Source organism: Furipterus horrens, unplaced genomic scaffold (assembly GCF_987537825.1).
Source record: "Furipterus horrens unplaced genomic scaffold, mFurHor1.1.pri manual_scaffold_4, whole genome shotgun sequence".
NCBI classification, from domain to species: domain Eukaryota; kingdom Metazoa; phylum Chordata; class Mammalia; order Chiroptera; family Furipteridae; genus Furipterus; species Furipterus horrens.
In genome coordinates, this window is record NW_028327174.1 from 150,353,542 (window position 1) to 150,379,467 (window position 25,926).

Consider the following 25,926-nt stretch of genomic DNA (forward strand, 5'->3'; position numbering starts at 1 on the left):
GCAGTCCGACTCGGGAGTGACATGGTATCTGTCTCCTCCCGTGTTGAATCGACATCTTGCGATGACGCTGGAGTGTCCTCTCCAGTGAAGCTGAAGCTACAGAGCCTGGGCAGGGTAATATGGAGGGTCTGCTGTTGCCCATGCAGCAGACCCCCCCCTCTCTTCGCAGCTGAAGGGTCCAAGGGAAAGACGGAGTCAATACAGCTTGGCTTCAGGTGCGCCGCAGGAGTTGCCGGTGTTGACTACAATGTCAAACCGCCTTAGGGACCCCGGCTCCGGATTTTCTGTCGGGGTTTACTCCCTTAGCCTTTCCCCTGAAGAGGTATGCCGCAAGGCAGCGGAGGTTTTTTGGAGTCAGAGTTTTCCTTCTCTGAAGTGCCCTGACTGGAAGATCGAACCAGCGACACTTAGCTCGCAGGCCGACGCTCAATCCACTGAGCCAAACCAGCCAGGGGTTTAAGAAAGAGTAACATGGCTGAAATTAATCAGTATTGTATTTTAAGGTGTTATGTACACTTCAAGTCAAAAAGATTCATGGTAATATAACAATACTACTTTCTGATTTTAAAATGTGCATTATTAAAAGCCCAACCACCTTTAAATGAAAAGTTACAATTATATAGAGGAATAAGGATTCAGCAATAAATTTTACCTAGAATGACAGCAATGAGAGTGGTACAGAAATAATACATGACAGCACGCAGACCAATTTTTCCAGATACGTTGGAATCCAGTGCAGCAACACCTGAAAGGGGAGAGAAGTCAAATTACATTACTTTTTAAAAGACTGATTTCCAGGACTTGTGATGATTCAATCCTGAAGGTGTGAAATAAAGAGTTGAGAACTGTTGCTGGATCTGCTAAGCCTATTGCACACATTTGGATAAGATGCAAAGGGTGAAAAAAGCACTTCAAAATCCCAAACAAATGGGAGCCCAGTGAGGGGCAAGTTCCCTGACTGGCAAACCCTTCCTGCCGCTGCCCATAGTGACAGTGTGCCTTTGGCTCCTCTTGGGTGGTGGTCACGAGATACAGTTAGAAGGAGTGCGCCTTCTGCATTTGCTCTAAGAACTTTTTCAAGATTTGCACATGTCATTTAACATCCTTTTGGAATTCACTATCAAAAAAGAGTTTATTTTGAAGAACAGAGATAATTCTTTCACCACATAATGAAAATCACATAGCCCCTTCTGTCTTTTGTCAGGAAGCTCAGAGTCAACTAAAAAAATAACTTTTACATGAGCTTGTAAAGCTAATGTATGTTCATGATAATTATCTACAACAAAGAGAAAAGTATTTAAGAAAACACTTCAGCTCATCAGCCATAGTTAATATTCTAGTGAATTAAATTGCAATTTTTTCTCACTTTTGTAAACATAGCTGAGATAATTTCATAGTTTTTAATGCTCTCTCTTCCTAATATTATATTATGAGCATTTTTCCTTATTGTTATAAATTCACCCTGAGGATAATTTTAAAGACTGCATAAACTTCTGTCAAGTGGCTGTACTTTAATGTATTTATCATCCACTTATTTATTGCTGGATCTTTAGATAGTCTTAGGGCCAAATTCAATAAGTTACAATAATTTCATTAACTACCCTGGCTAGCATATTTCCTTCTCCTTTTAATAATTTTCAGATCACATCTATGTTAATTTTATTGTGAATGGCTTTGATTGTGACTTACCTTAAAATTTCCATTTTAAAGAGTCAGGCTATAAATAAAAATTTCTGAGAGCACAGGTTATTTAAGGGATTTTTGTCTACATTGTTAGATGTAGTTTCAAATGGTCTTTGACTGCCAATAAAATTACTGAAAGTTGCCTGGAACAGCAAGGGTTGTCTAGAATGCCAAGTAGAGCTGCAGAGGTAGAAAGCACGCACCCTTCCTTGCTAGGAGGCCTTGCCCTCCATCAAAGATGCTGCTATAAATGGAGTCAGTGACACAGCTCTCTAAGAGGACTGCTTCTGTGTAGGACATGAGGCAAACTGAGAAACAACCAAATCATCTTTAAGTGAGCTATCATTTGGAGGATTCAGACTATCCTGCCTGATTTCCAAAAAGAGAATGACATTCTGAATCAAATGATTACCAAAGAAAACTGTTTTTAAAAAGATTTTATTTATCTTTAGAGAGGAAGGGAGGGAGAAAGAGAGGAGAGTAATATCGATGTGAGAGAGAAATATCTATCATTTCCTCTCTCCAGTGCCTGACCAGGGATTGAGTGTACAACCCAGACATGTGTCCTGAAAAAGGAATCCTTCGCTTTTCAGGATGATGCCCAACCAACTGAGCCACCAAAGAAAATGATTTTTTTGAGCCTGCGACATTTGTGAATTGTTCTGTTTGTAAAACCTGAAGTACAAACTTCAGGAAAAATGAAGAGGCTGTCATGAAGTAACTTCAAGGAAAAAGTGGTAAACCTATAGGCTATCAGCATGTACTAACAGCTTTTATATTCACTCCTCACACTATAAAAGGCCTATCCACTTTTTTAGATGAGCTGAGGTGCTGGATCATGGCTGAAACAGTAATAATCTATTAGAACTTTTTAGAAAAGCACTACAAAGGAAGCAGTTGCTATGGGCTAAACAATAGCATGTTTTAAAAATAAACAGTCGAGGGCAAAAGCCTCCTCCAAGACCTTTCTGATTAAGCATACCGCCCACTGGAGAACAAACTCTCCATGTTGCCATTAAGGTGTCAGAACTAATTGTTATTGGAAGTTATTTTGGTCTGGTATTTGATGTTGGTTACTAATTACAAATGGAGACAATGTCCAGGAAACTCACTGTTGCATCCTTGTATCCAGATGACTCCTGTCTCTCCGGCACAGCAGAGAGGCCACTGGCATGGAGAGAAACAAGCACTGGCTTTGGTGGGACAGACTAGGCTCAAATCCTAGCTTTCTCCTACCAGACTCAGTTTCCCATCTGTGAAATGAAGATTTAAAATGCTTCTACATCCTAATGGGTAATTGTTAGAAGAAAGTGAAGAACCTTATCTTGTATAGCTATTGTGCGAATTAGAAATAATACCTGTAACACAGGCGATACAGTACCTAGACCTTAATTTTTACACAGTAAATGACCTCCCTTATTCTTGAATGAAATGATCAATATGAAGCATGTCACTGAGAAAATGGAAGGAATTTAACAACTGTTAGCTCATTCATTCTCTCACTCTGCCTTCTATAATCCTGTATTCCTTCATCACTAAAGAGATCTTTGAAAACATAAATCAGGGCATTTCACAAGCATGTATAACCCTTCAGTGGTACTTAGGCTAAAACAGAAAATCCTTAATCCGGCTAATAGATCCTGCAGGAAGAGCGCTAGTCTGCCTCCCTGTCCCAGCTGGTGCTACCTTCCCATCACTCCCCTCCAGGCCTCTGGGGCAGAATGAGATCCCTACCAGTCAAGGCATCTGCACAGGCTCTTACCTCTACTATACTATTCTTCCCTACCCTTCATTTGGCTATTTTCAAGTCCTTTCCTCAGAATCCTTCCCTGAGTCTCCAGGATGAACCAGGCTCCTCTGTTTTCCTCACTTGCATCTTGTTTATGTCATGTTTCACAGTTTTTTAAATCAATGGGTTTATTTAACATCTGCCTTTCTCACTAGACTATAAGCTCCTTGATAACAGGAGACCTAGAGACCTACCTGTTCACCAATGTATACTCAGTGCCCCACATATAGAGGGGCTTGATAACCATGTGGGGACTGAATGATTAACCTAGCTATTTATGTACAGCTGCCTGCACCCAGGACCTCTCCTCCCAGGGTCTGGTCCCTGAGCAGCAGTGTTCTAGAATGGAATTTGAGACCCTGTGTCAGTCTCAGGTACTTCCCTTAGGCCTGGTGTGATCTTGCAAAAGCAGCTTAATTTCTCTTCAACATCCTGTTTCCTCATCTCTAAAGAGGTAGACAGGAATGCTGGCATAGGTAGACACGTTTTGCCTCCCTCCACCACCATATGAAGAAATACAACTACCTCAAAACTAAAAACAACCAGAACTGCCAGAAAACTGAGCTGCATGGAAGTCTAATAAAGATATAGAGAACTAGTACTCATCCAGACAGGTAGGAGGGGCAGAGCTGGGTCGGACAGGACACAGTGTGGTGGCCACGGTAGCAAGTCAGTGCCTGTGGCCGGCTAATGGAAAGCACAGCCACACATTATAAAATAGGAAGGGACACCTGGAGAGAGATCACAGCCCTAGACCAGACTGCGCAACTAACGGTTCCAGCACCAGTGCTGGGGAAAATAAAGCCTCATTGCTTCTGACTATGCAAACCACTGGGGCGGAGGAAGAAACTGCCAGTCTCTCAGCAGAGTCCATTTGTTTAGAGGGCCCCCACAGTCCTAGAACATCCACAGATCCATCCACTCTGGGAACCATCACCAGGGCAACAGCTAGCGGGGTTTCAGTCCCATACAGGGAGCAGGAGAAGTGCCTGGAAAAGGGGCAAATGCTGAGCAAGTGGCACTGTTCTCTATCAGATCCCTCCCCCACATACAGCACCACAACCTGGTGAAATGTGTTGCCACACACTGACAAACACCTAAGGCTCCACCACTTAAACATAACAGGTGTGACAGCTCTACTTAAGACACAGAAGGAAACACAGGAGACTGTCAAGTTGAGGAGACAGAGAAGTATGGCTCAAAGGAGGGAAAAGATCAAGGCTCCAGTGGGAGAAATGAGCGATAAGGAGATAGCCAACCTAACAGACTGAGGAGTTCAAAACACTGGTGATAACAATGCTCACAGACTTGACAGACATAAGGGAAGAAGTGAAGGCTATGCTAAGTAAAATGAAGGAAAAATACACACAAAACCAATGGTGAAGGGAAGGAAGTCAGGGTTCAAATCAATTATTTGGAACATAAGGAAGAAATAAACAGTCAACCAGTACAGAATGAAGAAACAAGTACTGAAAAAAATGAAGAGGCTTAGAAAGCTCTGGAACAACTTTAAACAGGCGAACATCCAAATCATAGAGGTGCCAGAAGGAGAAAAGGAAAAGCAAGAAATTGAAAACTTATGTGAAAAAATAATGAAAGAAAACTTCCCAAATTTGGCGAAGAAATAGACATACAAATCCAGGAAACACAGAGAGTCCCAAACAAGCTAGACCGAAAGAGGACCACACCAAGACACATTATAATTAAAATGCCAAAGGCTGAAGAGAGAATCTTAAAGGCAGCAAGAGAAAAAAAGAGAGTTACCTACAAAGGAGTTCCCATAAGACTATCAGCTGATTTCTCAAAAGAAACTGTGCAGGCAAAAAGGGACTGGCAAGAAGTATTTAAAGTGATGAAAAGCAAGGACCTACAACCAAGATTACTCTATCCAGCAAAGCTATCATTTAGAATGGAAGGGCAGATAAAGTGCTTCCCAGACAAGGTAAAGCTAAAGGAGTTCATCATCACCAAGCCATTATTATATGAAATGTTAAAGGAATACATTTAAGAAAAATAAGATCAAAACTACGAACATTAAAGTGACAACAAACTCACAACTATCAACAACTGAATCTAAAAAATAAAAACAAAAACAAACTAAGCAAATAACTGGAATAGGAACAGAATCATAGGTACGGAGATCATTTGGAGGGTTATCAGCTGGGAGGGGGAAGGGGAATAAATGGGGGAATGGTGCAGGGATTAAGAAGCATAATTGGTAGGAACAAAATAGACAGGGGGATGTTAAGATCAGTATAGGAAAGGGTGAAGCCTTTGGTTTACACGCACAAGCCATGGACATGAACTAAGCAGGGTGGGATTCATGGAGGGAAGGGTGGTACTGGGCATAGGAGAGAAAAGGTAAAATAAAATTGGGACAATTGTAACAGCATAATTAATAAAATATCCTTAAAAAATAAAGATGGAGATAAGATCCCACCTACTGTACTACTACATTAGGTTGCTATGAGGCTCTAATACACAAATTCATTGCCTAAGGCTGGGTATGATCTCACTTTGTTAATCCAGGGCACAGGAAAATCTCTGCTGCTTGGATTTTACCTGGTATGGTAAAAGGGAAGAGAAAAGGCAGAGGGAAGCATGAAACATATACTTCTGTGCATGCTTCACCTAGCACATCTATTTTTCTTAGAGACAGTAATACAAAGAACTCTTTTAAAATAGTTGTATCACCAGCATACACTATTCTATGAAGTTAACGAATAACCTGGTCATCAGGCCTAACCAGCTAAAGGTCACTTTGCAGCCTGTGTCAGCAGGTCCACATTTGATGTTCAAAATATATCAAGAAGTAGCGGGCTTTATCTATTCATCTACTGATGAGCACCTGAACTGCTTCCATTTCTTGGTGATTGTAAATTACATTGCAATAAACAAAGGGGTGCTTACATTCTTTCAAATTAGTGTTTTTGATTTCTTCGGCTATATTCCCAGAAGTGGGATCTATGGGTCAAGAGGCAGATCCATTTTTAATTTTTTGAGGTATCTCCATGCTGCTTTCCACAGTGGCTGCAGCAGTCTGCATTCCCACCAACAGTGCAGAAGTGTTCCCCTTTCTCCACATCCTCACCAGCACTTGATATTTGTGGATTTACAGGACATTTACACAATAAAATACTACTTGGCTGTAAAAAAGCAGCAAATTTTACCCTTTGTGAAAGCACGGATAGACCTAGAGAACATTATAAGCCAGTAAGAGAAAGATGGATACCATGTGATTTCACTCATATGTGGAATCTAATGAACAAACTGAACTAACAAGTAAAATGGAGACAGACTCATAGCTAGAGAGCAGGATGACATATATGGGTGGCGGGGGAAGTTGGAAGGTGAGGGATCAAGAAACAAGAAAAAAAGGATATGGACAGGGACAAGAGTGTTGTGGTTGTTGGGGGGTAAGGAGGTTAAGGGGGGGAGATAAACAGTAATGGAAAAAATACATTAAAAAAGAAGAGAGATATCAGATCATGTGAAATAAAAGAACGCTTATAAGCTTATGTGATCTGCCTACAAGCAAAAAATAAGAGCAAATTTAAAAATTCTGAGCTCCTTACCCCCTGCCCCCAAACAAACAAACAAAAAACCCAGCAGTAGGTTGGCCCCTGCTTCCTCAGCAATTTGGGGAGCTGTTCTAACACCTTTTTTTTAATACCACGAAGTGTCATGATATTTGCATTGGGGCCAATTTCTTAGAAGACCCTAAGAACTTTTAGAAGAGGCTATTGTCTAAACAAAAGCATTAAACACACCTCAGAGGATCTGAGGGACTCAACCATTGCCTTCAAAGCTCATATGAATGCTTCATGCTCAGGATAGCTAAGAGCTCAGTGAAACTTCTGGGTTTCTACCACAACCTAATTATGATCAAGCTCTCTCTTTGCTTCTCCTTATAAAACTGGTAGCTCAGGCTTCTGGGCAGAAGCTACTTGAATGCTGGTGAACTTTATAAACCAGTGGCAGAGCAAGTCTTTTTACATTGTTTTCATTTCTAGAATGGATGCATTGTGTGTATTCCCACATGTATGGCTCAATTCTAATACTGGCCCTATAGTTTGTAATGCCAATGCAGGGACTTCAAGTTCTGTGGACGAAAAACGGGTTCTACAGAGGTAACCTCAAAGGGTGATGTGATCTGTTGGTGGAAATCAAGTCTCTGGGTAGGGGCTTTACATCCCCCTGTCCAGGTGTCCTGTGACTCAGTTAAGCAAGCTGGACTTGCTAACGCCGGCAGCTGCTTGCAAACTGTTTCAGGCCACTAAGCTATGGTATCCTGAGAACAAAGAGACTTTGCTGAGTACTCCATTACTCCCTTGTCCTATCATCTTGTTTGGAACTTAGCCTTAAGGACTTAGTTCTGTTTTATACCTAAGCAGTTAATATCTGAACCCCGGTATCCTGTTTTCCCTGTAAGCAATAGGATGTGTATCCTGTAATTGCCACCCTCAGATTTCAATAAAAGGAAGGTGCTTGCTCTGCTCAGTGCTGATCCTGCCTGAGCGAGCGGCAGCCCTCCGACCGTCCCACATTCTGTCTCCTGGAATTACTTCCGCGCCCTCGACCACTAAGTACTGCAACAGTGATCATAAATTCCTAACTGGGCAGGTCATGGTGGGTAGTCACCAGGCATACAACTATTTGAGTACAAGGTTTGTCTTTGCCTTAAGCAAGCCTTGTCCATTGTTTTTGTGCACCTGGGTTAACACACCTTTGAAATAAGCAGAATCACCCTGAAGAGAAAAACTGCAAAATTGTCATTCTCTGGAGCACTTGAGATCTTGCTTCCTGGCAACTATAGTCAATTTTGGCTGAAATAAACTCTTACAGAAATTCTCTACAGGTTTGGATGTTTCTTACATCAACACTTCTGATAGTGTCAGGTAAGAGTAAATGAAAAAACTAGATGGCACTTTAAATGCACCATGACATGGTACCGGTGTTTTCCTATTTTACAACTGAGGACAAGTTAATCAAAGTTTCACAGTTAGTTAACGGCAAAGCCAGGATTCAAACCTGGGCAGTCTGGCTCCTACGGCTGTGCCCTTAACCACTAGACTCCCTTGCCCCTCTACCTATGCCTGTTGATAATAACAAAAGTTCTTTGCTTGACCAAACTTTAGTCATGTCCTGAACCTTCTCCCAGGCCCATTTATACCTCCTTGTAAAAATATAGTTTTATTAAGAATCCTGCTAAGTCAACCTAATTAGAACACTTCATCTTTGGTATCTGATCACTACTGGTGTCTAATTAGGTTCTTTATCATCCACCGTCTCCTAGGTGATATCTGATTACCCTGTCCTGACTTCAGCAAGAATCAGGTTAGGTTAATTTAGCCAGAAACTTGCTTAACCCTGATGCTTCCTCTTAATAACCCACCTACTGGTCCCTCTACTCTGCTCGTTGGCCACCAATTCCTTCTTGTTCATGCTGTGTTGATTCACAGTTGAGTGCAATCTCCCTTCCCTACAGCAATATCCCATTGCAGGGGTCCCTGTACCTATCACAATGGGCCTGAATGAATGTCTGCCTGACCGCCTTTACCAAGTGTCATTGAATTTTTTTTAACAATACTTCCTCACCTGAAGGTTGTTGATGGTGTCCCTTCTGAGAGAATGGCACAGGAAGCTGTCACTGCTGTAACATGTCTACATGCTCAAGTCCAGACCTCTTGGGAAAGGTACACGACCTCATGGAGCCACACAACGTCATGGAGCCACATGCTCGCCTTTCCATTTCCTTTCTTCCTCCCCATGATTCCAGCATTCCAGTTAAAATTTCACTGTCTCCTAAGTTGCCATGCCTTCTGCTATTTTCTTCTGCCTGGAACGCCTAGTCCACTTCATCAGATTTCTAACTTTTCTTCAGAACTCTACCTCTATTATCTCTTCTGCTATCCTCATTCTCACAAAGCACTTATCACACAGCACAGCAAGGGGCTCTCTCTTTTTTGCGGGACAGGACTCTTCTTGTGTCTGTGTGTCTAGCACAGAGTCTGGGATGTCAAAGATGAAATGAATGAATGAATGAATGAATGAATAAATGAGCAGTCTCCCATGCCCATGCATTTAACACATAGGAGGTTCCTTAGAATCCCTGCTAGGTTTCTCAGACTTTTTTTTTTTTTTTCTCAAAGAAACAGAACTAGGTCAACTCATATTCAAACAGAGCTGTGAACCAGTCTAGTACCTGTTTAGACATAAGGAAAGCCTGGTGAATTCTCCAGGCTTCACTATCTCAGAGAGAGACTGAAGCAGGGCATATTCATACCCTGCCACTTTTCACTTTATTACTGTTCCAAGTGGTATGTTCCCATTCCTTATACACTATGTACTCCCTCCTTCTTTGGACAAAAGTCATTGTAGAAATCCAATTAATATAGTTGAGTCCTTTGGTTTCAATAGCTGTGCTCTAACTCAACAGAAGTTTAAAAGAAAAACATATTTTAAAGAGAAAGAGGAAAGGAAGGAGGTGGGGGTGTGAGAGAAAGAGAGAGGTTTTTTGTTCCACTTATTTATGCATTCATTGGTTGCTTCTTGTATGTGCCCTGACTGGGGATCAAACCTGCAACCTTGGTGTATCAGATGATGCTCTAACCAAATGAGCTACCTGGCCAGGGCTAGAAAACAAATTTGATGGTCTTAGGGAAATGTTTACTCATGTGTGCAAAACTCCTTAGGTCATTATGTTTTCTTCGTTTCCAAACAAGGCTGAGGAAAGAGAAAGGAGGTACTCCGTGAAATGCAAGGACAGCCCAGTTGCTCCAGATGTTGCAAATGAGGCAAGACGTTCATTCTCAGCCTGTATAATCTTGGGCTCCAGCATGGAGTTTTAAGTTTATAAGCCACTTTGAAATGGCAATTTTCATAGAGCCTGAATTGCATTAAAAAACCCACTGTTTCAAGAGAAGTATGCATGCTGTCCCCCATAGCTGAAGTTGGCATTAAATGCTCTTAACTACCTAATAGTGAGCTGTACAAGCAAGTGATATGTTGATTTTTAACTCTTATACCTTCTTGCCTAAGAGGGGACTCACGGACCGACCTGGCTGGTAGAAGACCTGGGGTCCACGACCAAGTGGGTGGCAGAAGCTTCATCCTCTCATAGGTGCTTTTCTGTTAGTCTGTTTTTACATAGTTGGGGTTAAAAGTGTTTCTTGAATTAAACTGAACCCCTTTTCAGGGAGATACAAGGCACAGTTCTTTTCACCAGAGGATGTGGGCAAGTTTCCAGGTACACAGCTGCTTGAGAGTAAATGAACACATACACGTAAAAAAAATGTGTTCCCCAGCCCAGATGATCCAAGGGTATCATCTCCTGCAAACCCCGAATTTAAAAATAGGGGTCTCCAAAAGCCTTGACTGACTTCACTTTATTCTGCTGGTGGCTCCATTCTTCAGAGTCTCTGCAGGGTCTTGACACTCATTGCTTGGTATGAGTATATTTGCTTGGTACGCTGGTTTATTTTGTCACCAGGATTCCACCTCTTAGTAGATTGTATCTTGAGTCAGAATCTAATCTTTCATCTCAGCAGGTATCAGCACCTGGCTAGCTGTCCCCCTCCCTTTTTTTTGGTGTGCAAATGTTTTATTGGCACACAGCCATGCCTAGTCATTTACGTATTGTCTATGGCTGCTTTTCTGTGATAACGAGAGGCCCTAATGGCCCCAAAAGCCTAAAATATTCACTATCTGTCCCTTTATAAAAGAAGCTTGCATATTTTCATTTCAAAAGAAAACGACCCACATAGGTATTTTTCATCTGGCTGTTTAATAAATACTGTTCATATCTAAGCCTTTAATTTTTTCTTCATTAAAAAGTAGTAGAAAACCTCTGTCCTGAGAGGTGAGATCAAGTCCTAAAAATTTTGAAATCCTGATGCAGAAGTTGGAGTGATAAACATTTAAAAGTTTGAAGCAATTAAAAAAAAACTTTTTTCATGGTGGGGTCTTAAATTTACCTTTGGAGATACTCCCCACAAAGGTAAAACCATTACCTAACCAGTGCTTTGTGGAAATTGGGAAGTCACTGACAAACATCACAAAAGTTTTTATCAAAGTCTTCAGTATTAGGACCCACGACTCAGTGACTTGAGGTGGAGGGATAGGAGGAAGTTTTCTTGACTTGGTATAAACTTGGAATGCATGGAGCTGCAAACTGGTGTTGCTTCTTGATGAGCCAGCACGTGTAGGAAATCCAGAGTAAGATACCACAGGGGTGGGTAGGAATGAGCCTTTTGGCATGCAGGGGAACTGTGCACAGGAACCGGTGCAGACTTGGCATAGCCCAAACTAGACAGAGTCCAAGTCCTCCACATTGGGTGGGTATGCCACAACCCAGCTGTCACTAACGGTATTCGTTCTAATGTGAGTCTCCTGATGGGGCCCAGTGGACAACACCATCCCCTTGTGGCTGTGATGGGGGTTTCCTCTGAAGGGGATACTCCACAATGGCCATCACTCTAGGAAGAAGTTGCTCCTGGGCCAAGACAGGAAGACCTCTGTGATGATGAAACTTTTTGCTCTTAAAATCTATCATTGGGTGATGGAGCCAGGGTGCAGCATTGCCCAGAATGTCTTCGTATAGAAGAATACTCTGGCCTCAGACTCATGGAGGCAGGCTGACAGCTAAGCAGAGGGGCAGCCTTCTTGAGGGACCCTGAGGCTCTCCTAAGAGCCACTTCAGGCAGCAGCTTGATGTCACTGTTGATGCTTCACCTGCTTTTATCCCTTAGTCTCTCATAAAACTTTGTGCCAAATAGCAGCCTAGTCTCGGCTGTGCTATTAAGAATTTGATTCTCATTCCTACCTTAGGATGGAGAAGCAAATGGGGTAGCTCCTCAGGATCAGAGGGGTGGCAGCAGCCACAGGAGACACCAGGGGAGGAAGCTGTGCCCAGCGGAGCACTTCTGGCCCAGTGGTCCATGGCACAAGGGCTGGAGTAGAAGAGACAGGGCCACCTTCTGAGCATAACAGACAATATCCTGGGAAGATGCTCTGGGAACCTCTGGAAGTGGGAGCTAGGCCCTGTTCCATTCCTGTGCTGGTCCTAGAGGGCTCAAATCATTATAATTTGGGTATGAAAGAAAATGTGACCTCAGTTTACACTCACTGGCTGGAGAGACCTGGACCAGGATTTTCCAGAGCCACAATTCTCAGGCAGGTTCAGAAGCCATTTCCCCTGCTGTTTCCCTTGTGGTTTGACATAAACACAGCTTTTGAAGCTAAATGTTAACAAAACCTACACTGTGCATGGCACACGTGTGTCCCTCAGATATAAATTATTGGTGAAATTCTGTGAGTGCCCACACTGCCTATCTGTACAAATGCCATGAGATTATGTCTACTGTGCCTCCACTCTTTCTTCTTTTGTTTTAAGGCAAATTTCAACATAGTCATTTCTTCACTACAAAATCCCATATGCATTAAAAAAAAACACATTTTCTTTTTACATAACTAATATCATTATCATCACTAACAAACTTCTCAACAATTTCTTGGTACCATCTAGTAGCCAGTCTATATGCAAATTTTCATGATTAACATAACATCTTACCCTCACCATCACATGAAGAGGGATTCTTCTTGTTTGAAAAAACAACTATCAAGTATTTTTATGTCAGCAGAGGCTTTGACGGCAGAGGTGTTTGGTTTTTTTTTTCCTACTTGTTAATCTGGTAAGAGTATTTCCTTTACGCAGAAGCACAGATTATTAGTCTTGCATCTCAATATTTGCTGTGTATCCATCTTTACCTCATGTATCCTTAGGATTCATTCCACTCTCCCCAGCTTCTAACATACATCCTCTGCTGGCCCAATTAATGTACAAAATAAGCTACTGATCTGTTGGACTTACAAAGGGTTTTGAAATGTGACAAGAGCTCTTTCTGTGTCTTTTCTAACTTCTCTTTACCCTCCTGGTGGCACTGGGTGGGTAGGCAGAGCTGCACAGCAGGGTTTGGGGAAAGGAATGCACACCAGGATTAGGTGGCCCTGAGCTGCAGGAATGAGGCAGAGCTATAGGGACAGGGCAGAGTTATAGGGATGGGGCAGAGCTGCAGGGATGAGGCAGAGCTGGGGAGAAGAGATGGAGGGAAACTACCAGAGTCAAGGCTGGAGGACCACTCCATAGGATCCATCCCACTCAATTTTTTCTTAAAAAGGAAAGAAAAGAAAGTACAAAACAAAACAAACAAAAATAATGTGTTTGCCTTAAAAACATAAAGAAAGACCAAGGAACCATATGTTCTGACTGTCCAGATCTAACCATTGTTAACAGTTTGGTTTTGATACCGACTTTTAAATAAAATTTAGATTGCAAACAACATCTTATTATATAATTTGTTTAATGCTCCAACCTTATATATTATAAGAAACATTTCTACATCTCATTAAATATGTTTCCAAAACAAAGTTTTAAGTAGTTGTATGGAAACTTAACTTAGGAGTATTAATATTAACATTCATTTAGATTGCTTGTAATTTATCACCATTATTTTAAAAAATGCTACCATGAACATCCTTGCACCTAAATCTTTGAACATATCTCTGATTATTTCTTCACGATAAATTCCAAGAAGCAGAATTAAGTGGAAAGATCAGAACATTTTCCAAACTGACTCCCAGAAAGTTTATTTCAATTTTTATAGTAACCAAAAGTGTATGATCGAGCCCATGTTCCCATAACCTTCACAACACTAGTATTATTACTTTTTCCTTTTAATCTGATAATTTAAAACATGAGTATCCATTGTATCCATTCTGCTTTGTTCATGACCCTTGAACCTTTGATCATTTTATTGCTCCACCTCAAAGACATGGGTAGTGGTTCTGCTCTCTAAGTCCTGTTTAACTGCTGGGGGTTTAGTGAAGGAAAAACGCAGAAGTTACTAGACCTGTGCTATAGCTACAAAAACCAGCTGGGTTATGTTAGTGGAATGCTAAAGGTCGTAAATCATTTCCTAGATTATGTGCAAGGCTGAAGAAGCACCAGAAGCAGCCGGACTGCAAAAATCTTACTAGTTACTGACTGCCAAGAGCAGTAATGTTTTCAAATATCCAATATTATACAACTAGTATATTCATACATGTATTACCTTTTCTTCTAAAACCTGGGTTACTGCATGAGTTTTGGATTTGCTGCCTAATTTGGATCAACCTTCTATACCTTCCTCTATGGACACAAGATTTAAATAGTGTCAATCATCAAGTGCTTTATGAACCTTGTGCAACTACATGCAAAATACAGTACCTATGTACAACTGTTAACATTTTTCTTGGGAGAGAGTCCAAAACTTTCATCATGTTCTCCAAGGAGCCTAAGAAAAAAAATTGAGTCTTTGACATGGAGAAAATACTAAAAGGGTTGTAACAGCAATGCTTATAGGGCCAGAGGTTAATATAAACTAATAAAGTGGATGAGGTATTAGGCAATAGGGAGTGGTGGACACTGTGGTATTTTCAAATGCATTCTCTCCTACTAAACGGAGTAGCTCTCTTTCAGTTCCAGAACATTGTTGGTGTGTGGAAACAGGTTCAGTGTTTCCTGATCTTAATTTTTTTTCAGAGGAAGCCAGAAATCTGGATGCTTACATGAAATTTTCCAACACAAATTTTTAAAAAAGATTTTATTTATTATTTTTTAGGCAGAGGGAAAGGGAGAAAGAGAAGGAGAGAAACATTGGCCTGTGAGAGAAACATCGATTGGTTGCCTCTTACTCGCCCCTAACCAGGGAACTGGCTCACAACCCAGGCCTGTGCCCTGACCAGGAATCAAACTGGCAACCTTTTGGTTTGAAGAATAATGTCCAACCCACTGAACCATACCAACCAGGGCAAAATCTTCCAAATTTTAAATGCTTACAATAATTTCAAGTTAAATAAACAAACATATGGTACCAACAACTGGTCTGCTGACTTGGCCCTCAGGCTGCAGGGCCTAAAAAAAGCCAGACAGTTCAAAGCATAATTAAATTCATGAACAAAAATAATTAAATGCTCTCTTTAGGTTTGTAATAAGCCAACAACCACACTACCATATAAGAACAAGGCTCCCAAGGGATGCTAGACAGATTGTTTTGGCCTTGAAAAGTTCAATGGCCAAATCTACAGCTTTTCAAGCAATGTAACCACTGAATGCAGCAGATCCTGACAACGTCCAGTACTCTACATGGATCCATCCCAGGTCTCTTTAGTGGTAGTGGAGAAAGCTGTTCCAGAAAGGGGTAGGTCAAGAATTATACTATGACTGCCTAACCACTATGTTGTACACCTGGAACTAATACAAAATAATATTGAATGTTAAATGTAATTGAAAAGTAAAATTTAAAAAATCCTAATTGCATATTTATATAAAACCTTGGGTTTCAAGCTGACAACACTAGTAGACTGTCATGCCACATTTTGCTTATTGCCAGAATTAAGATAAGTACAAGAAACTATGAAATGCATAGAGAAAATTACCAGACCCAGATAAATAATATTTTTGTAAACCAAAATAATGTCAATCTACATAAGGGAGCTTGCTCTTTAAAGGGAACCTGCAATATAATGATCACTAGGGAAAAATCGTTTACAAATTCAACTGTGTCACAAGTTCAGATTTTAATATTTTAGGATTTTAAAACATAATGTAAACTTATCATTGAATCTGTCCCACAGGATGTGGCTGCTGGCGCCTGGGCCAGCTTCCAGGGCAGGAATGTTGCACGTTCTGAGTTGTGTGGAGGAGTGAAGTGGGTGAGTAGGAGTTGAGGACCCTGAAGACAGCTGCTGAGAGGATCTAGGGCAGGGCAGCGGCACTTGGGAAACAAATGAGTGAACTACAGGAAACATGGTGAAAACTGACAACCACATTTTGCCTGAGAACACTGGCTGACATTTCAGCGAAAAACTTGCCTTTTTTTTTTTTAAACTTCTGTGCGCTGGACAGAGTTTTATTTATAATATGTTTGAAAATGGTGTCTTCCTCACAGCACATCATATGGCTGGTCAAATGAAGATTTGATCTGCGGTGAAGAGTATTACAAGTGAGCAATGCCACAAAGCAATGTCACTTTCTGAATAATAAAATATTTCCACCCAAGCAAACATATACTTCCCAAGTAAGGAGTATGAGTGTATGTGTATGAATGTGTGTTATGCATCAAAAACATTTTGATTTTTTCCATAATTAGAAAGAACTTGATGAGAAACAAGACGGCAGAGGAGTAAGTGGAAGCTACACTAACCTCCTCCCAGAACTAGTCTGGATTTACAACTTAATTTTGGAGAAATCATCTGGAATAACCAACCAAACACTAGCTGGAAAGAAGTCTTATAACCACGGAGAGACAGAAAAGGCCACTACATCACAACATGACCGGTAGGGAGTGCGGAGACGCGGAAGGGTTGGCTGGGCTCACATGGGTGGCAGCTGAAGGGACTGAGAAACAGCTCAGCAGCCGGGGATTCCCCCTGAGAAGGGCAGGGTATAAACTCCCAGCTGAGCTTCCCAGCCTACAGCAACAGAGTGGAAAGTAAAATAGTATCCAGCTGTGAAAAGCGAAAAGCCACATGGTTTCTTGCTAGCCGGAGAGAAACAGCTGGAGAAAAAGAGCTCTTAAGCGGATCACATACGAAAATATTTTGCCGCCACTTACCCTGGGCTCAAGCAGAGGGAAGGCAGAGAGGACTGGAGACATTTGGGGAGAGTTTGGTGTGGTGGCTTTGAGGGGAGAACTGGGGAAGTGGCCGGCAGGGTCTCAGTGCTGACTCATCCCCAGTACTACAGGCAGACCATTCCCTCCAAGTGGCCTCAGCCCGAGGGGAAGCAAAAGCCCCACTTACAGGAATTAAGCTGCCACACCCACGGTCCTTAAGCCTGACGGCTAATCACAGATTGAATAGATTAACAACTAAAGAAGATAGACAAAGGCAGTAGATCCCTGGAAGTCTCCAACAGGCTGCCTAGGCCCAGACTGGTACAGGATCTGATGCCACCAGGGGCAGATCCAGGAAGTGCAGATCATTCTAAGAAGAACCAACAAACAATAGGAGTCACAAAAATGGGGAGACAGAGAAACAACCCCCCATCGAAAGGAAAGGTAGAATCCCCAGAAAGAGTGCTAAATGAAATAGAGGGGAGCAAACTATCAGATATGGAATTCAAAACATGGATTATGGAGAAGCTCAATGAGCTCAGCGGAAACTACAAAGAACTCCAGAAAAACTACAAGGAACTTACTGAGAATTACACCAGCATGAAAAAGGACATGGAAGCTATCAATAAGAGCCAGGAGGAAATGAAGAATACGATCTCTGAATTGAAGAACACAGTAGAAGGAATTAAAAGTAGGCTAGAGGAAGCAGAAGATCGGATCAGCGAGCTGGAGGAAAACTTAGACAAAAACTCCCAGACAGTGCAACAAAATGAAAAAAGACTCAACAATACTCAAGAGGGTCTAAGACAGCTGCAGTATAACATGAAACGTAAAAATATCCGTATCATAGGAATTCCAGAAGGAGAAGAAAAAGAGCAAGGGATAGAAAACCGCTTTGAAAAACTAATGACAGAAAACTTCCCTAACATGAGGATAGAAAGAGTCACGCAAGTCCAGGAAGCACAGAGGGTCCCAAAGAAGATGAACCCCAACAGGCCCACTTCAAGACACATCATAATTAAAATGCCAACATTCAAAGACAAAGAGAGAATCCTAAAAGCAGCAAGAGAGAAACAGCTAATAACATACAAGGGAGCTCCAATAAGACTATCATCAGATTTCTCAGCAGAAACACTACAAGCTAGAAGGGAATGGCAAAAAATATTCCAAGCAACAAAAAACAAAGGTCTACAACCAAAAATACTCTACCCAGCAAGGCTCTCATTCAAAACGGAAGGTGAAATAAGGAGTTCCCAAGACAAAAGAAGGCTAAAAGAATACATCTCCACCAAACCAGCATTGCAAGAGATGCTAAAGGATCTGCTTTAAGAAGATGAAGAAACAGAGAGAGACAGAGAGGAACACGAGTACAAAGGGGGAAAATGACAATGAATAAGTACTGAAAGAAAGAAGGAACTTCTACCATTTGCAACAACATGGATGGAACTACAGAGAATTATGCTTAGCGAAATAAGCCAGGCAACGAAAGAAAAATACCTTATGCTATCACCTGTTACAGGAAACTAATGAACAACACAAACAAATGAGCAAAATTGAACCAGAGGTATGTAAAGAAGGAATAAACTAACAGTAACAAAGGGGGAGATGGGAGGGAGAGAGGGGGGTAAGAAGAGGAAGGGTCTAGTCAAAGAACATGTATAAATGACCCATGGACATGGACAACTGGGTGGGGACTGAATGTGGGAGAAGGGGTGGCAGGGTGCAGGGAAGCAAGAGGGGGAAAAAAGTGAGACAACTGTAATGAAAAAACAAATAAAAAAATTTTTAGTTGGGGGGAAAAATGAAAATATAAAGAATAGAAATGCAAGTTCAGTGAATATTAGAAGGAAAAGGATTTTCCTTCACACTGTATATTTTTCTCCCTATCTGATCCCTACAGAGTTTGGCATTCTAAACAAGTAAGTAATGACATAAGTTTCTTTGCATAAAACTAATAAGACCAGTTGTTAATAGAGGTTTTTTTTTTTTAACTAAAACTTTGACTGGAATGTCATGCCTAAAGGAGACATGCTTGGGCTCTGGTTGTTACCAAAAAGCCCTGAGGAACTGGGATTGACTTTCAAAGGTAATAAAAGTCCACGAGATAAAAGGCCTGGTACCTTGGATGGATGCACGGTCCATGGCAGTCTTTCCAGGGAAGGAACGAAGGTTGTTTTCCTGAAAGATGGCTAGATGGGACCTTAAGGCACAATGGAAAACCAGAAGGACTTGGAAAAGACAGGTGTTTACAGGCAAGGCTGAATGCCAGGTATGTGGTTCTGCTTCTGTGCCTTGAAGGGCAAACTGAAGGTCACCCTAAATGTTCTTTACGTAAGTTCCAGCAAAGCAGAACTAAAGATCAGAAGTGATCATTTTCTGCTCTTATGTTTATGCAAATGAACAGGATAAATTAAAAATGGACTTAATGCAGTCCCTTTAATGACAAGGAGGGTAATCTTAGGGAGAAAAATTGTGATTCAAGGAAAATCACAATGCTCAGTGGTAGACTATAAAGTAGTGCAGCTAACCGTCTTTAAAGTTTCTTTTCATTTAAAATTTGTTTTCATTTGAAAGTTAAACTATGTCTGTGGCATTATCAAAGATGTTTAATTTACAGGCAAGAAGAATGTGAATTGCCTTGCAACTGGCTGTCTTTCCGATAAGACAGTCCTACAGATTTAGAGACTTGTATGTGGGTTATGTTACATAAATTAACATGTGTTTTCTGTTTTCAAAGGGCATAAGCCTACGATCTCATTACCTGAGTGATTGTCTGTACGTATAGGCCTAACTTAATCCTCTCTGCAGTGCTGCCTCCTGAGACTCAATGGTTTGGCTGAACTAAGTGGCTGGGTTGGTGAAGTAGGGGGTGGTCTGTGGATTTCACTTTAAAACTGGTTTCTCTTTTCTGTCCTAAAGGCTTGGACAGAAAGAGCCCAGAGGCCTGAGAGAGGAGAAACCTAAAATATTTCCCTCAGCCCAAACTAAGTATAATGGGCAAAAGGGTTTTGGACAGGTGAGATGTACCTGGCACACCTTCCTCTCCAAAGAAGCCCTTCTTTTCCCTAATGTGGGATATTGAAAAATTAATACCTGCCTTTTGTCATCTAGTGGTTATCGATTGAATGATGTCCTTTAACCCTGTTGCCAAATCTGTTGCCTCCAGAATACAACAAGGATGCCAGCCTGTTAAATCAAGCATGCCTTTGTCCAGGGACAGCCAACCAACCTGGAGTCTGCACGATCCTTCCCCATGTGGGAAGGCCACCCTCCCCTCCACACCCCCACTCTTATTAGGGATTTCTGGACCCAAGGGTAGGTAGGACGACGACCATGTACAGCTTGAGGCAGCTAGAGGAGCTCGAGACCTTTGCCCATTGTCCTTTATAAGATCATAAAGGGTTTTAAGATTGAGAGGGAGGGATTATTTTTTTATTGTTAAAATAATTAATTATTTATTTATTTTAAAAAAAGAAGAAGAAGAATATATGAAAGGGTGAGGCAGGAGAGCTTGTATGTACAACCCATGGGCATGAACTTGGGGGTGATTGATGGGGGAGGGGGGTGCTGGGCGGAGGGGAGCAAAGGGGAAAAAATTGGAACTATTGTAAGAATATAATCAATAAAATATACTTAAAAAAGAAAGAAAGAACTTAAGTGATGGCTCCTTAAAGAATCACAGGGAGCATCAATTTTCTCAAGGTACCTGTGATCATGCTGGATACAATTAACGGCAAAATGATGAGTTTCAGCATCCTCATTAGGATTTCTCCAGGAAATGCAAAGTAGAACTTCTCCAGAGTAGAGAATTTGCTGTATTCTCGGACCAAGACTCCTACAGCAATTCCTAAGAAAAACAAAGATGGAAAAGAAAAAAAAGAGCACTACTGAGTTCTCCTGTATACATTTCTAAGGAAAAATACTGCCCCCAATGCAAATTTTAATGGCAAGAGAAACAATTTACATAAATCTCTCGTGAGTCTGTGAATTTTACACTTAAAAGCCAAATCACATTGTAATGAGTACAAAGTCCACATTTGGTAAATCTCTAAAAAGTATTCTTCACATGAAAAATTTGTTTTTATTTATTTTTTTCAATCATATCTAGTATAATGACAAAACATCAAAAATACTGTGAGAAGGAAAATCAATCAATCATCTTAGTCAACCCAATATAACTTTTGTTTTTATATACCACACTTATTCTTTGCCTGGCTTAGATATCTTATGTACTTTACAGTTTACATATCAGTTTTCATTTTCCTCTATTTTAATCATAATTACTTTTTATAATTTTTATAAAAAACTCCTGTTTATACAACTTTTATAATTTTAACAGCAACATAAGATTCTGTTGGTTTGATATATTTACCATATTGTTGAACAATTATGTTCTCTAATGCTTTGCGTTCTTTTCAGGTCTTTCTAGTTAATGACGTGTTCAAGTTTGATCAAGAGGCTTTTTAAAAAGTTTCTAATCTTGAGTACCTTGGACATTTAGGCTTATAATTATGTGAGTAGGGGAATGTTCAATATCAATAACTGTTATACATTCTCTGAAAGCTTGTCTTAACAAAATGTCTATGAAATCCTTCTGCTGTGATAACTTTTGATAACTAAAAATTACGAATTTTAAATATTTCTTCTTTATCCTCTTCCAAATGACCCAAATAACATCCAACTACTCTATACCATCCCACTCCTCACATATCCCCCTTCTCCTCCCCACCCCTTTTAAACCAACTACTGAAGATGCCATGCAAATTGGAAGTAAAATGACTAAAGAGCAGGAAGATTCAAGGAGGCTATCACTGGATACGCTCATTCACAAACATGAAAATTTAGAACCCCAGGGCAATGAAAAGAGATGTGAATTATAATCAATACTAGAATTTTCATTTAAATTCAGGTATACTTCCCATGCTTATTAGTAGACCAAATAGCTGAACCTTCCAAGATACATTTTCTAGTAACCTTTTCTCATCTTTTTCTTTAGAGCTGAGTAGCTTCACTAATGCAAGCTCTTATGTGAACTTTGGCTCAAAAACAGATGCTTCTGAATCAGTACAGCTTTTATTTTTAAACCCTTATAAATGTATTTACTGCACAAGCTATGCTGGGACAGCTCTACTGGAAATAATAAATGCAAAAACTCACCCACAACCTTACCAACTCAAATATGTACATGTAAGGTGAAATAGTTTTCATTTTTCCATATACTATTGCAGTTAATCATAATAAAATGGTTAAGAATTATTGAGCATATACTATACAAGGGGGGACCCCAAAATCCCGGTATTTATAAAAAAATGGTGTATTTATTCTTACGTTTAAACCTCAGTCACCTCCAAAGTACTCTCCATTTGAGCAATACATCTACCAACACTTTTTTCCACTGCTCGAAGCAGTTTATGAACTTGTCGATTTTGATGTCTTCTGTCATTTTTTGCTTCACCTCTTCCACATTGGAAAAACGCTGCCCTCTGAGGACTTTTTCATCCGGGGAAACAAAAAAAAGTTGTTCTGGGTGAGATTGGGTGAATAGTGAGGATGGGGCATGGGGATCATGCCATTTTTAGTCAAAAACTGTTGAATACTCAGCGCAGTGTGGGCAGGCGTGCTTGTAAATCACCATCATGAAATGGGCAAATGCATTAAAAAATTTTCACTGAAGTCAAATGCAGCCTCTCACAACAACGCCAGCTGGTGCACTGACACAGATCGATTCCTAGAACACTCACCTAGTGGGGGAAGCCTGTACTAAAAGGTGCCTGGCCTCCAGAAGATAATTTCATTTTGGAGGGCATCCCCCTCATATGTCAGAATCTGTGCTAAGTACTTTACATGTATTTTTCTTGTGTTTTATCTCTTGTTATTTTTAATGGCTATATAATTGTAGGGGTTAGGGGCAATTTGTTGATATAAAATTTACATAACAAAATTAACTCTGTTTTAAATGTACAATGAGTGGTTTTTAGTATATTCACAATGTTGTGCAACTATCACCACTATGTATTGAATAATTCCAGAACATTTCCATTATTCCAATAAGAAGCTTCCTTATCAGTTAGCAGTCACTTCCCATTCCTTCTTCTCCCCACCCCCTGGGCAACCTGAATCTGCCTTCTTTCTCTATGGATTGGCCTATTCTAGACGTTTCATATAAATGGAATCATACAATATGAGGCTATGATGGTTAGTCTTATGTGTCAACTTGGATAGGCAATAGTACTAATTATGGTTAACATCTACAATTAGTTGACTTGAAGTAAAGGAGATTACCCTTGATAATCTAGGTGGCCTCATCCGATCAGTTGAAGGCCTTAACAGTAAAAACAGTTTTCCCTGAAGAAGAAGGAATCCTGCCCTATGGATTTCAGATGTGCCAGCCCCAACAATTGTGTGAGACAAGTCGTTAAAATAAATCTCATGTAGCTCTGGCCAGGTTGCTCAGTTGGTTGGAGCATCATCCCATACACCAAAGGTTGTGGGTTCAATTCCCAGTCAGAGCACATACCTAGGTTGTGGGTTTGATCCCTGTTTGGCGTGTGTATGGGAGGCAGCCAATAGATGCTTTTCTCTCTCTCTCCCTTCGTCTCTCTCTATAATCAATAAACATATCCTTGGATGAGGATAAATAAATCTCATGTAGATATATGTATATAAAGAGAGTTTGTTTCTCTGGAAAATCCTGATTGATACAGTGGCGTTTGTGTCTGGATTCTTTCATTTAGCATATTTTCAAAGTTCACCCATGTTAGAACATGTAAGGATTTTTATTTTGTTTTTAGTATTTTTAATTTAACATTATATAATAAATATTCCCTCATTACACATTTCCATCTTTTAAAATGCTGTGTACTACTACTTTGGATGGATATATGTCTTGACCATCACCCAACTGGTAAACTGGTAAACAACCAAAGGGGACAAGTACAAAATAGGATGTGAAGGCTTTAGTTATTGCACATTTTCAGGTTCAAGGGAAGAAAATACATTATACACTTTCTCTGTATTATATAAATTCAAGAAAAAGCAATAACAAGTCAACATGTGTTAACATCCAACTATATGCCAAGTACTGTACTAAGAGCTCGAGGACCTAAGGGAGAGGAGTTTAAAAAAAGAATACAACTTTGTTATTATTGCAGTAATAAATGTTTTCCTTCATGGATCTGTGGATGGTGGATCTGTCCACTGTCAATAAGGAATGTGGTCTGCACTGCTGTCAATAGCAGTAATGGTGAACGCTGAGTCGTCTCTCCCTTTCTGTCTCCCACCTGCAATGAAACATTGAGTCTGATTTGGGAAGGAAGTAGATTTTGGGGATGATCTAATAGGTTTTTGCATATATCTGTACACATTAAAATGTATAATGTTGTTTGTGCTTGAAATTTTGACTTACATGGTATCAGTCTGGACGTATTATTTTGTAACCTACCTTTTCTGTGTGAGATTTTTTTTCCTTTTATCTTTGGGATTTATTCATATTCAGGTAGATCCATTCTAGGAGCTGTTGAGTATTCTATACCACATTCCTTATTTTGTTTTTGTTTTCTATATTATTCTGCTCATAGCTAATGATTTTTTTCCTTCTATTTTTATTTTTAGGTTTACTTTCTTTTTTCTAATTTTTTGAGTTGATTGCCTACCACATTAGCTTGTTTTTATTTTCCCCAATATACTTATTTGAGTATATATTTCCTTCTAAACTCTGTGTTAGTGTGACAAATTATTACTATTTTCATGGTTTAGTTCTAAACGTCTTATAATTTATGTTTTGATTTCTTCTTTAAACTGTATTTTTAAAAATATGCTTTTTGGTATATTAGTATTTGGGAATTTAGGGGGCTTTAAAATATTCCTTTTTATCTCTCTGTGTTGCATCTCATGAATTTTCTTACACCTGCTTTCCAATTTACCAATCCTGATTTCAGTTTTATCTATTAGATGTTTAATTCATTCATTGAGTTTTAAAGTCCCTTGTTTCTAACTTTCATTTCTGGAAGTTATAGAATCATTTTCCTACTATCATTTTTCTATTTTTAGTTTCTATTGCACCTGTTTTACTTTAATCATTTAAAACATATTTAGTACGTATTCTTTCAGACTGTTATATCATCTCCAGTTTGGGGAACATGTATTCTCCTGCTGTGTCATCTCCTTGTGTGGCTTGTTATTTTTGACTGTAGACTTGTCTTTTGGGAAGGGATTGGCTTTTTTATGTGAGTTGTGAATGTGCTCCCCTATAAGATACTTGTTTTTCTTGGGGATTTCAGAGTTTCAAAGCATCCAGACTGTTTTCTCATTAGTTTTTCGGTTTAGGAAGTCAGCATGATATGGTGGTGTAGGTTTAGATCACACACCTAGGTAAAGTATATGTCTGGGTTTTTAATTTTCTTGTAGTTGCTCTCTTTCCCTTACTGTTAGCTATGGGCAGGTGGCAAGCTTCCTTGAGGTTTTCCCAAGTAGAATTTTTTTGGTCTTCTTTCCAAGGATGGGGCCAACATTTGAGGTTCCAGGCTTTATGCAGAGGTCTAATTCTAGCTCCTTCATGCATAAGGGCCAAGATTGTATCTTGCTCCTTATGTGGATATTAAAACCTCTGTCTCCCATGATTAAGGGCTATCATTGGGCCTAGAACTTAGCATCAGCTTTTATTTACACTCTGGCTTTGAGTTCCCTTTTTATTTCTGGCATGTGGGAAATTTCCCTGATCTCTTTTGAGTTTGGGTTTGGCTCTGTGTTAAGTTGGAGAGGGTGTTATATTTCTAGGTGTTTGAGATGGTGGGGGAACCT

General features: G+C 40.2%; 1 protein-coding gene across 1 annotated transcript in view; it reads right to left on the reverse strand.

The window, feature by feature from the left end:
* The window catches only part of SLC1A1 (solute carrier family 1 member 1), a 91,691-nt gene that overhangs the window by 22,402 nt on the left and 43,363 nt on the right, over nt 1–25,926 (reverse strand). The window contains exons 2-3 of the mRNA XM_090274137.1: nt 20,834–20,974; nt 653–745 (exon numbers count right to left, since the gene is read on the reverse strand). Coding sequence (XP_090130263.1) covers nt 653–745; nt 20,834–20,974 — 234 coding nt within the window. The remainder of the gene's footprint in view (nt 1–652; nt 746–20,833; nt 20,975–25,926) is intronic.